We start from the raw sequence: 13,985 nt of genomic DNA, 5'->3' as shown, positions 1-13,985 counted from the left end.
GTGTCTTCTCTTAAAAAAGAAAAATAATCTTCCTGTTCTACCTGTTCTTCTTGTGACTCAAAGTGTACATTTCCTTTACCTTTTTTTCTGACCCAGTATTTGGTCTTTTATGAACTGAGTTTTAAGGTATCTTGTACATTTTCAGTATATCATTAAACTCTTTCTCTTTGTGGCTGCAACCACTGCTTTGATGCACTGCTTTCTTCATTAAGTGTCAAGAGCTTTTTCTTCTGTTTCGATGTGTTGAGTGGTGGAGAATCCTTCTATTTGAGCCTCCTCTGATCAAAATCACCTATGGGTTTAAGACAGAGTCAGAAGGCTTATCTGCACTGCTGTGCTTGTCTTTCAATCCAGAGGGCTCCTTTTTCTTTTTGCTCCTTTTTCTTTTGGCTCTTTCAGTTGGGACAGGTTTTTCTATTAGCACCAAGGGCATTTTCTTCCCCACGGAGTCCTACAGTCCCAGTGGAACTGAGTGGCTTTACCTCTGAGGCATTGTAGAATTACACTTATGCAGTATTAAAATAACCTTTTTCATCATTTGGCACTAATTTGGTGTACTTAATATCCACCACCCCAAAATGTTGACGCATGACTCATCTTTATCTCTCAGAGCCTCTTCAGTTTCCTCTAACACATCTAAGTCCTCCCAGACGATATCCCCAATTCCTTCAGGAAAATGCCCTTTACCTAGACCATGTCATAGTACATCCAAATTTGCTTTTCCATAGTCTTCAAAGTCTCAGGTTGAAAAGCAGCACAAGCTTGGCACCCTTTGGACTTTTGGTCATTCAGGTAAGATAAATGATGCACCCTGTGTAAGTATTTTCTGGTTAATGTCTTGTGCTACTCAGGTCAAAACCTAAACGGTGTATTTTCTACCACCCCTCTCTTTATATTTAGGAAGAGACATAGAGATGGTAAGTGGTCTTCTCAACAAACATTAAATGACATCCTGTGGTTGAATCTGCTTCCTATGAGTCTTGCCTAAGGGTGTGAAGGAAATTTCCAAGTCACCATCATGATCATCGCAGTAACTTATGCTCGAACAGCAATGCTACTTTCATTTCTCATTGCACTGCAGTGACCACCGATGGTGTTTATATAAACTCAACCCAACTGTGCAAAAACTAAAGAATGTGGCTAAATGCTAAGGAAATGTGGACTTAGGGTCAAAGTCATAAGAATGTTCTTTTCACTCCAACTGTGGTTGATACCCACAAAGAAAAAAATATATATTAAGATACTATTTCCAGACCCAACAACACATAAATAAATAATGCAAAAGTATATGAATCAAGGAGTCATTATGCAAAACACTTATTCAAATCCTACAGGGTATCTGCCCGCTTAAGGACAGGCCTGAATTTTGATATATCATGTTGGGTACTGTTAATTGTTACTTCGTGATTCTTTTTGACAAAGGGTCATCCTCTCAACAGCCGGTTTTCTGTTAAGTGATGTAAGCATTTGCCTACATTCACAAGTTTCAGGATTGCAATTTGTAAATTCGGCTTTAAAATGGTATTTTCAACTGGCCTGGAATTGTCTGAGATTCCAGAAGAATGAGTAAATGCTCAACAACATAGAATAAACAAGTATTGCCAAAGCCAAAAGGTTTTGCTTATATGAGATCTTTTGCCTCAGTCAGTTCTTTTACACATGTTGAACAGCAGCAGGAGCAGTGGTGTTGGGGGAGGAGGGAATAACAGGCAGTAGGAGGGGAGGACCAATAAGAAGCAGCAGAAAAAAGGTGGAAAAAACAAACAATAGACAACGGGCGGAGTGGAGAACATAACAGAGAGAGAGGAGAGGGCAGGGGTGCAGAATACAACAGACAGCTGGAATATGGCAGGGTGTGGCTTGAAACAAACAGTGGAAGGAGGGAGCTCATGAGTGTGCTACGGGTGGGAAGGGAGAAGCAACAACAGGCAGCGTGAGGAGGATGTGGGGTGGTGAGACCATAGAGTTAAAATATTTTTTTAAACCTGGATAAGTGCATGGCCAGTGGAAGGACACTGGCCTCAAACTGTAAACTGTGATAACTCCATGCTTCACAGCAGAAATAGAAGTCCCGGGAAGAATGCAGGAGGAGCTGTGAAGCTGGCAGGAAGCAGAAGCCATAACAAGTAAGAAACAAGGAAACCAGAGCTGCATGGAAGCCAACCAGTAGTAAGTACTGGTAAGTAATGGGTGGACTTTAAGCCCATTTTAAGCTTTTTTTTTGCAATAGCTTTCTCTAACAGCGCATGTGTGCTACAGACAAAACCTAAAATGTCTCTATTGATGTAGCAGTAAAACCTAATGTATCCCACACAAAAGGTGAGGTGACTGCTAAATCATCTACCTACTTGCAGGATACATTTTTGGAGGGAGAGTAAAATATGCATTCAGACCAAGGTAACAAGCTGACTCATATTCTGTCGAGCTCTGTTCCTTGGCACTATCATCCCAACAAATTGCACTTAAACTTGGAATATACATTCAGAAAGTCCGTATCTAACATTAGATGTCTGGGAGGATACCTTCAAAAGTGCCAAAACGAAGTGAGGTAAAATCGTACAAAAAAGTAAAATATATAATTATATATAGCAAACAAAACAGTCAAATATGCAATTAGGGCTTTAGGCTCCAAATGTCACTTAATTTTCTGGATCTTCTTCTGAAAACAACTTATTTTGTAAGGAATTCGAAACCTTACATAACACTAAATTAAAGGAGATTAAAGGAGGTGAACTCATATGGAGACAGACAAGCCTGGTGAGATATATAGGACACTATCATTTTGCAAACATAAGACGATCATGGCAACAGGCTTCAAAGCTGGTGAGTTTTTTATCCTCTGATTCATTAAAATTCTTAACCCATAAATGGTGATTATGGAATAGCTTGTAACCTTGATAAAAGCTCCTTGCCACAGTTGAGGCTTCACAGGCTTTACAGTCCAGAAAAATATAATGATTTGGAAACTTTTGTCAATGTGAACAGTAGTAAATGTGAGTGCAATTGTAAGGAATGTTGTTGGCATGGTGTCAGGGATAAATTATTTGACTGGCCTTTGTAAGTGTACTATTGATCCTCTTAAGGGCATGCTTTCATTCCGCAGCCCAGTAAGTTGTTGGTGCCTGAAAATGTGAACACATTGCTCCAATTATGTTCAATTTGCATTGGTTACCTTTACAATCCAGAATCATTTTAAGATTTGCTCCACCAGCTCCCAGGACCTTGCAGTTCCTTTGCAACGCATTTAGCAGGTAAGACCCACATAGCCGGATGAATCAAAACGACCAGAAATGGAGATAAACTTTGTATAAATGTATCTAGTTTTAGTAATACCAAATTTTTCAATAAAACCACCTCAGCAGTAAGCAGCTCTTTCTTGGAATGTTGCTTCTCATTTGACATTTCGTAATTATTTCATACCCACTTTTTGAAAGTGAAGTCAAGTCTTCTTATTCGGTCAGACATTAACAAAGAGTAGGTCGTAGGCAGTGAAAAGACACTGCAATTCAGCAGAACAGGTTCGAGGCCTGGGGATTAAAGAAGTCCTTTCCTTTCACCTCAAAAGAAAATAGCCCTTAGTCAGTCAGACGGAGTGGTATATTGTTTCAGATTGACACAAGGAGGAACGACAAAGAGCTTTCTCTGGACCGGTCTGCAAAATGCATGACTCAGTAAACAGAACTGTGTTGGAAGAGTGCACGTCATGGTAGAGGACGCATAAGCTGAGTTTTGATAGACAAAACTGTTGTCTCTTTGAATGACCAATACATAAAGATATAACATTTACTACCTGGTGAACAGGGAGAAGTGGGAGATAGTTAACAGAAGGCACATTGGCTACCACATTTTGAAGATGTTACTCAGGTCCAGAAATAATCCAGAAGGCCCAGCTAAAGACAGTTCAACTATTCTAGCCCCAAGCTCATCAGACTAATACCTACTGAACTCTCAGGGGGCTATTCACAAGCATACTCTCTCTTACACTTTGCTGTAAATGTACTACTTTTTGCTATCCATATTTTACGCTTGTAAATTTACTGCAATAATAGACTTATATGTCTTCATCCCATCACACCAGGGGGTGGAGCCTAATTTACAAGTGTGAAGTTACTAATTGTAACTTTTCAAACATAGGTGAAGATCACCACCATCGACGCAGAGATCTCCCTTTGATAAAGTACAGGGACATGTTAAAACGTTTATTAAAAGTTAAACAACATACAAAAAATATGTTTGGGTTAAATATTATTGTAAATAAATGTAATATATGTATTTTAAATGTATAAAATATGTAAGAATCTAAAGCACTATTAATTGTACACTAAATATTGAATTTAAACATTTTAAATTACTTATGTAAATATTTATTTTTAAAAAACGAAAATGTTTATACTTATTTATTATTTAACATAAATTATTAAACGCTATGTGAAGAATTAATTCTCCTTGGAGGATGACCACCTTAGTGTGGCGGAGGGGCTTGGCTTGCAAGTCTCAGTGATCTATCTAGGGAGCTAAGGTGGTGGGAGCTTGGACTCCTGGAGGGGCCGCTCACGCCAGACAGGCCAAATAGTAGAGACCAGACAGAGGGCCTCTTTATGAGTTTGGCAGAGAGGATACTCAGCCCGAAACATGACGGATATCCCGTCCACGGTTTTACAAGTTCCATACGACATAATGGAACTTGTAATATGGCGGACGGTATATCCGTCACATTTGGGAGGGAGTAATCCTCTCCGCCAAACTTGTAATGAGGCCCAAAGTGTGACCCACTGGTCCTTCTGGGTAGAGGTTTAGCACAAGGCTAACAAACTTTTGTCCCATAAAAATCATCTGTTATGAAAACAGCACCAAGAACCACTAAATCTTCTGGGCACATGGGACTTCCAGAGTCTGTGCATTATTAACAGTAGTCAAAGCCACAGGAAAACTATGGACAGGATAAAGGAAGTTCTGAATGCCGAATGGAAGAGCAGAATCGAATTCTGGAATGCAGACTGAAGAGCCTGAACCACAGCTGGGGAACCATTCAGAAACCAGTCTAGACATACAGAAGAAGAGGTTCTTCGTTGCTATCCCACATGCTAGTCGGCATAACAGGTAGTAACAAAGCAAATTTAGAATGAATTGAAATAATGTAAATATTTTTAAAAATATAGCTATATTAGTTTTAAAAGGTATTAAAATCTTTTAAAATTAAATAATTATTTTCTAGTTGCATATGATGTTTTTAAACATTTAAATACATTTACAAATGTTTCTAAAAAGTCAAAATAATTAATTAATTTTAACATTATTTTCTATTGGTGTTATTTTAAGTCCCTGCCTCCATTATTTTCTTTGGGAGGGTGAAGTTGTAGTACCAGATAGTTGGCCAGCTGTGGCGCTGCACTTGCTCCACGTCTGAGCTGGAATAAAAGTATTACTGTTTTGGGGTCTTTTTGGATGTGGAAACTTTAGAAGTGCAGACTGCAAACATTAATGGGCTTACTCTTTTGTTGGTGGCTGCATGTCCCTGCACTAACCTCTCCCCAGCCTTCCCTTATCCCAACCTTGCTCCCCCTCCCCAAAACCACTATTATTCTGTCTGTAAGCATTCATTCGATGCAATATCAAAGGCAACTAACTGTAATGTATTCATTACAGTTTTTTATGTTCTAAGAATTTTTATCCGCAGTTTTCTGAAACTTACCTTTGCAAAGTTTCGAACCCTTGTTCTTTGTAAAGAAGTTCTTGCTTCATTTGATTGAGTTCTCTCTTTAACTTCTTGACCTATAGAGGGAGAATTAGGTGAATACTAGATTATTCCATTACTGAAACACATTCATTCTTGTATAACTTTTCATTTCAATTTAGTGGCTTCAAACTGGAAAATTGCTCGCACTTCAGTGAATGCCAAACTTATGCACATTTCAGAAACAATGAACAGAATCATTAAGAGCTGATGCAGTAAGCATGAATATACCACCAGAGTATGGGTAATGTGAACTAGAGGCAGTAATTCTTTATGCCCTCATTATGAGAGGCCCTTGTTAACTGGGAAGTGTTTGGTAAACTACACATTCGTAGTTATGACTATTGTGATTAATATCAGCAGGTCAAACATGCCAATATTTAGTGTGTGAAAAATGCCCCTTATTTACCAAACCTGAGGATTTCCGTACATTAAGCCCCAAGATCTGCATGATATTTTCCAAAAACTCATCTCTGCCGTATTTATTGCGCCCGATAAATTGCGACTTGGTGGAGGCGTATTTTATCAGGTGCAATAAATATTAAAACAATTACCTTGCAATAAGGTCCTTATAGGATCCTACGGGTATTGCAAACTCCAAACCCCCTGAAATACATCAGAATAAAGTTACAGAATGTGAGGAATTCCATAGAAATGGCTCCATTGTTGACTGAAAGAGTTGGCTCATTATGCTGTAGTACACAAGGTCTGCAATATATAAAATTAACGTAGTACAAATTCAACAATGAGGGCCTGATTCACTGTGATAAACTTACACTTTTGTTAAAGTTTATGGTTGGTTGCTATTCACAAAGGAACTTACTAGTAGAATATTTACGAGTGCAGAGTCGCTGCACAAAAAAAGACTTATCTTTTTATGTGCAGAGACTGCATTCCTATAGATAGACACCTCTTATAAATATCTCTGTGAACAGCAACCAATCATAAACTTTAACAAATGTGTAAGTTTACCTTTGTGAATCAAGCCCTCTGTGTTTCCTAATGATTTTAGATAGCAAACCTATAAGAGTATTCACCATCTTATATCAATTATTATCCTCCCTGTCACCAATCAATATTCACTTTTGAAACATGTTGTGGAAGGAGTTGCTTTCATTGAACAGTAAGCACGTTAAGGCCCTTATAACAAGTTAAGGGTTAAATTCCAATCCCTCTGCAAACAGTTCCATCCTTAAGCCCCTCATGGGCTGCTTTACACATACGGAATACTGCTTTCGAAGGTTCATCACCAAAATAATAACCACAGATAGCGCTTTAAGCGACACAGTCGTAGTTTTGGCTTATGGTTCTTTTTTGACAGCCAATTCGTTCTTCCACGCACTTGTTTGTTTTGCTACTAGATCCTGCGTAAGTGCTTGAGGGGACCTGGAAAGAGTTGTAATTGAATGGAAACTGTAATGTCAGTAAAGAAATGCATAAGCATCTTTTATTCTCAGGAAACAAACAGTGGATATGTTGTTAAAAAAACAAAATCATATTTTTCAATAGGATATCCTGCTTTCTTGGTCTCGGACCAACAACAGCTAGTGAGGTAGCATCCTATCATTTTATATATTCATTATACATCTTTGCCACATAACGATTACCCAGATAGAGTCTTCCATTCTTTAAAGTGATGCTGCAGGGGATGTTTTACTGGCAACTTACCTGGTACCCAGGTCAGTTTTTTTCATTTCTGCTTTTTTAAAATATTTTCCCAACACAGACAAATGTGCAAGTGAAATTAAACATTAGCAAGGACCATCATTCAAGGTTAAATTTAACATTCTCTAAAGCAAACAGTGCCCTTCACATTGGCACTGCTATTTTCAGAACTCCAAGTAATTTATCTGGCATTTTAGCTAATCCAAAAGGTCATTTTAAAGCAATATAGGGGCACATGTATTGATAATGTGTCTAAATGTATACATTGAAATTAAATTCAAAGCCCAGGGATTGACACTCAATGGCCACAGCTGTGGTGCAAAGGTGATTTTGTTAATCGCAGCAATACTAACCTTAGAACCCTTAGTCCTTTGTTCAAAAACCTAGTTTAAGCCCCTGACCAAAAGATTGTGTGATTCTTGGCAAACCACCATCTTCCTGTGCCTCAAATTGTAATGTAAGCATTGCATTTAATCTCTCTGGATGGCATAGGAAAGATACATAGCTCCTTAAGAATACTACTGATGTATACATGAAGGTTGCAGGATACAGACACTGGGCCTGATTCACAAAGGTAAACCTACACTAAAAGTCTCACTTTACTGGTAGTAAAGTTAGATAGTAAAGTTAGACTTTTGGTCTAAGTTTAGACCAAAAGTCTAAATTTAGACCAAAAGTCTAACTTTACGGCCAGTAAAGTTAGACTTTAGGTCTAAACTTAGACTTTTGATCTGTTTCCCTTTGTGAATCGGGCCCATTGTCTCACTAGGAGCCAGTGTGGTTTTCACACAGTTTCTAGCCACAGTCTCTCTAGGCCACATAAGGCGCAGTGTTTCACATGAAGACTTCATTCAGTCCATGCACTAACTTATACACACCTTGGAGAGAGCACACACAGCGTACCACACCTCCTTACTTTTGAAACATACACCACATGCACATACTCTCTCATCCATCCACAGCCTATCAGGCATACAAACCTAGACCCTTACCAGACAAATTGCCCACGCAGCACTTAGGCCACAAGACCATGTTTACAGAAGACACCATCCCTAAAAACAACAACCATCCTCCAAAATGAAGAAAAACACTAAAATGTATGGGAAAACATAGAACTCCTTCAAGCACCAAGATATTTGCACATCCCAACCAAATACACAGGAGAACTGAAGCATGTACTAATGGTCAACGCAACAACACTGACATCTCTATGAAACTTAGTGGAAGACACTACAAGTGAACACCACTATGTGTCGTCATGGTACAGAAACAAAATGCATGGGACAGTCACACTATGTCAATATTCATCGCAAAACACACAAATCCTTCCCCATCCTCTGTCTTATAACAACCAAGTGACAAACAACATAAAGTTGCATCAACAATGCACATATCCATGCCCATCTGAAGTGCTTGATAAGGAAATGCAGAACGTGCACATAAATCCAACAGCCCTTCAGTGCAAACAAACCAGCAGCGTACGAAGCTGAAAAATAGCCACCCACTTGGGAAATTAGACAGAATACCTTATACCTCCACGACATACAATTGGTTCGCATGAGTAAAGCAAATTATAGATACACCGGCACAAACAGTATAATTAAATGCACAAAGAAATGCATAAAAAAAATGTGCAAACAAAATGAAATTTAGAGTATCCTGCCCAGTGCTATCGCAGTCACGTTACAGCTCATATACAATGCTTCTGATTAATACAGTCTCAAATGGAGCCCACACGCACCATACAGTTCTATGAAAAGCATATTCTGTACAAGATGCTTCTGCTGCAATAATAATGTTATCTTTGAAGTACTGATCTACTCCTTGAAAAAAGATAACTGCTTTATCAAAAAAAAAACCACAAAGATCTATTTTCTGAAACCATGTGTTTATTAGGATTTTATGCTATTTAATAGAATAACATTTTACCAGAGTTTGGTTCAGCAACACAGTAGATTTCACTGTAGCATTGTTCATAAGTAGACAAGGTCATAATTATTCAAGATAAAGATAGAGCTTAGTACACCAATTGCATCAAAATCACTGTCACAGACTATCTGCTGAAGCCATACATCGTAATGCATTTGGTACGTTCATGTGACCTCACCTAACGTCAAAAGCGGTGGTCCTGCCCACTTCTGAATGAACCCGATGTATCTCGTGCAGATTACATCCCTTGATAAATATATGACCCACAGTTATTAAAGCCAGAGAGAGAAAGCAGCAAAGCGAGCAGTGCACAGATAGTAAAGAGTCAGAGTCTTTCTTCGGAGCCTGCTGCCGAATGTTATTGTTGCCATATCCCTAGACTGACAACTTTTGATTCCAACCTATGCATCTTTCTTTCACACCTCCACTTTATTTGAATCTTGCAGGTCGTTTTTCATCCCTGCTTTGTCTCTTTGTCATCGTTTCTATATTTCTCTTTCTTTCGCCCTTTTTGCATTTCACTCTCATGGTTTGGGACAGAGGATGAAAAGTAAGTTCTAGTCCCCAAAAAGAGTGCCGGTGCCCACATGCAATCACCTGCGCAAATGAAGCACTGCGAGTGAGGGACTTTCAGGTGAGATTTCTGAAGACCTGTAGAGCAGGCTGATGGACCTCCACTGGCTCCCCTTGCAGGATCTCACACTTTTCCAAATCAGCTGTATCATCTACAAAGCCATCAGGACCAGCACACCAGCATGTCATAAAGACAAGCTCAACATCTCTGGAGGTTGGCAGCACACCTGCAGCCAAGAAGTGCTTAATTCATAAAAGAAATAGTGGGGGTGCCCAAAGCTCTGCTCAGAAGCTCTTGGCACACTGAATACCAAGGTCGGTGGTCTTAAAACCACCTTGTGTCTCTATAAATAACTCACAGACACCCCCTGGCCCTTTATCTTGCATGCTCTTGCTTTCTTCTTCCAGGATGCTTTTAGCGCTTTTCTATTCCTTGTCTTTCTGATCAATGTATGTTCCCACTCTTCCACTCAGTAAAATATCTGATGCGGAAAATAAGTGCTCTACCCAAAATAAATGCTGGTGCCCAGCACTGATAACCACCGGTTCAAATTAAGCACTGCAGCGAGGACACCATCAAACTGCAGACTAAGAAGTGCCAAAAAAAAAAAAACAAGGCAGCAGGCCTCTCTATCCATGCACCCAGAACTAGGAATAATATCCCCGTATCCATCAGGACTGCCCCAATATAAGAGTTGAAGGCTTGTCTCTTTAAAGAACACTACATGACAATGGAGTAATCATCCATAACCCAGCTACCTCTCCCTTCATTTGTTGACTTCATGCTTGTCATTTAACTTATACAGAGGTCCGCTAACTTTTGGCTACATTTGCAATATATAAATACTATATACATATGTACATACATACATACATACATACAACAGGCCCCAGAGATGCAAGATCCGGATATAGAACTTTCCTTTTGGAGCCCAAAGATGTTTGGATGTGATCATGCAGAACCTTTTGTAATAATTTGTAAACAACTACGAAGGGAAAATAGCAAAAACTCACAGAATGCAGAGATTGAGAAGAAAACTGACATGCTTTGGCAATCTAATAGGTCACTGTTCTAATAGGCAGAGCTACTGGATTTTTCTTATTGGCACTAACATGCGAAAATGGCTACCATTGAGACACAATACATGTGAGCACAGGTGTCATGACACATTGAACATGTGCACACATGCGGATGCGTGGCCGTCCATCTTGGAATGGGTAAAGAAAAGCCATTTCAAGATGACCAACTAGGCACATGCATGTGTTGTGACGCATACTTGTACAAGCATCATGACACTAGAGTGGCCACTTAAGCATTTTTCATTTACAGTTCTAACATGGCAGATGGCCCTTTTTGCACCTCTTCCTTTTACAGTGTTTGAAGCTCGGACACAGCTCAGCTCCAGAAGCAACGATCACAATGGGAGTGCTACTGTTGTAATGATGACAGTCTCTTCTTTACAAGTGGATTTCCCTATGGATCACTGCAGAAGGGCTATTGCCTAGGCAGGGATACACCTACTGGACCAACAGGGAGATTGTAAGGATGGAGAAGCAGGCCAGCTGGTATGATCAATTTCCCCCCACCAAATACCTTCACAGACTTTTTTGCACCCCTGTGAAACACGAGGCCCATCATGGGGAGGAGGGCAGGTGCTAATGTTGACCATGGTCCATGGTGCTGGTAAACTTCGGCTCCATACTCTTCCCTTCCTGGCGGTCTGTAGGATGCAGACCACAAGGAAGTGGGCTGCTGTAATACTCAAATTGCCTTTGCTGTGTCCATGTTTTTCTGAATTATGTGAAATCCACTGTCTTCTCTGTACCTACGTTCTCTCCCAAAGGGCAAATATGTATCAGATTCTGGCCCTAGAGTAATGCAACCATGAGTATCAACGAAGAACTAAACATGAGGTTATCTTGCTCCTTTATTTATATGTGGACCAAAAGGTGGCTTGAAAGCAAGTATAATGTTAGTCATCAGCTTTCGTTTCTGAACCACTGCTGCAACCTTCTTATAATATTTCTCTAATAAGTGGGTGGAGCAGCTTTTCAGTCCCTCCCACTGCTGGTGAGCACACAGACTGAGAAGGGTAGTTGAACTGACAAAGTGTAAATGAATAACTACATACGTCTTTACATCTTACCTCATTGCAAGTCTTTCACTTGATTTATAAGATGAAATGCCTTGCACTAGCTGATGAGTTAACAGTAAACTTCCTTTCTGAGACGGTGATGGTCGAGTCTAGTACATTATGGGAGCATGTGTGTGTGGAACCTTGCAGAGCATAACTTTCTTTCCATTTTAGGGCTCACGCCCAGCTATGTTTGGAGTGCTAAAATGGCCAATCCATAAAGCAGAACTAATAATAACTTGGATTAGTCCACAGCAACTCTAAGCATAGTAACATCAGGAAGAAGTAGGTCTCCTCTAGAATTATATTCACCGACCTCATCCAAAGGGGGTGAGTATAGTGGATATGACATATTATCTAGTAAAGAAGAGTTCATCTAGTAATGTTCCCATTTTATTTGCTCTTTGCTTTTTATTGCACTGGTGATCCTGAGAATCATCTTTTGCAGCACACCATGCTCGGGGATATGGGTAGATTCTGTACTGTATTCACTGTCATGGGCTTTATGAACTGGAGTCCTTGAGTTCTACTCAACATAGGTTTTGTTTTTCTGATATACTGTAGGAGACTAGGGCTCCTCATAAGATACCTTGATGTTTTTAGGAGCCTGGGTTGTTTCCAAGTTGAGCAAATTCTTCAAGACTATGACCGATTTTTGGCACTGAAGTTTTGACTCAAAGCTGAAACCTAAGTTCTGGTGGGAACTTTGTAAGCAGTTCGACACAAGGTAAGGGCACACTATTTGCACAGAGTTAAAGGGCTCTCTGAGAGACAAAAAATGCATGGCTTAAGCAGCTCTATGAATGTGTTGCACACACAAGAAGCCTTACACATCAGATCGGTGAATAAAATATATTCAAATTGTCCTTTGAAAACTATGCAGTATCGCCTAGGCATGCTTTTTTTTCTAAACATGTTAGTCTGAGAAACTGTTGATCCTGCTGTCCTATAAAACTAAGGGCCTGATTTAGAGTTCTGAGGACAGTTTACTCCGTCACAAACATGATGGATATCCCATCCACTGAATTACATGTGCGACTGGATACAATGTATTAAGGCACATGGAATATCTGTCACATTTGTGACGAATTAACGCATTCGCCAAACTGCAAATCAGCTCTACATTTTTTTCTCTCTTTGCCACTTAGGGTTAAACCCTTTCTGCTCTAGTGTTTAGTTAGTTTGAGGAGCAATGCATGATCTATCAATCCTTATGTGTGCCTTCACAAGCCAAAGGCTTTAAGTACATGGTCCTTGCCTTTGATGCAAGAGCCCTCTGTTGTATTCTGTGCTCTTATGTTGATTTCTTGCTGTATTAGCCTTCCCTATGTTGTTCTTCATGTTCTCTTCTCTCATGATTTGTGGCTCAAGCCTATCATGCCTCATATGCCTGTCATTCTTGGCCCCATTCTCCTGTCACGTGCCTGAGTCCATATGATGCGTACACTTGTCTTGTATTTTTTAATCACTGTATAGATTTAGGGCCTGATTACAACCTTGGCAGAGGGGATTACTCCGTCATAAATGTGATGGATATCCCATCCACCATATTACAAGTTCCATAGGATATAATGGAACTTGTATCTGTCACGTTTGTGATGGAGTACTCCCCTCCGCCAAGGTCATAATCAGGCCCTTAGTGTTGTTGGTGTGCCTCATGTGGCCTGCTGTAACAACATGGTGGGCCCAACAATAAAATAATGTTTTCACTTCGTTGTAGCCAGGTCACTTCAATATTGTTGACAAGAGACAAGTGTCTCTTCCGAGTCACATGCCTTACACTGTTTTGCCAGGTAGTGAACTCTGTATTTATCCACCAATGATACTATGGCCAGTGTTCCCACTACCTGCTACTACTTGGCAGCAGACAATGTTAGGAAGTTATTATTTGCAGAACAAAAGCAGCAATTGCATGTAGTTATCCAAAGCTCCAGCACCGCTTTGCCCTT

The 13,985-nt window shown here is 39.8% G+C and overlaps 1 protein-coding gene across 1 annotated transcript in view; it reads right to left on the bottom strand.

The window, feature by feature from the left end:
• Positions 1 to 13,985, bottom strand: part of WWC2 (WW and C2 domain containing 2) — an 800,549-nt gene that overhangs the window by 477,135 nt on the left and 309,429 nt on the right. The window contains exon 5 of the mRNA XM_069199258.1: positions 5,693 to 5,772. Within this exon, the coding sequence (XP_069055359.1) occupies positions 5,693 to 5,772 (80 nt within the window). The remainder of the gene's footprint in view (positions 1 to 5,692; positions 5,773 to 13,985) is intronic.

The sequence above is a fragment of the Pleurodeles waltl genome, chromosome 1_2, assembly GCF_031143425.1.
Source record: "Pleurodeles waltl isolate 20211129_DDA chromosome 1_2, aPleWal1.hap1.20221129, whole genome shotgun sequence".
NCBI classification, from domain to species: Eukaryota; Metazoa; Chordata; class Amphibia; order Caudata; family Salamandridae; genus Pleurodeles; species Pleurodeles waltl.
The sequence above is the reverse complement of the archived record's forward strand: the minus strand, read 5'-3'. Positions and strand labels throughout refer to the sequence as shown.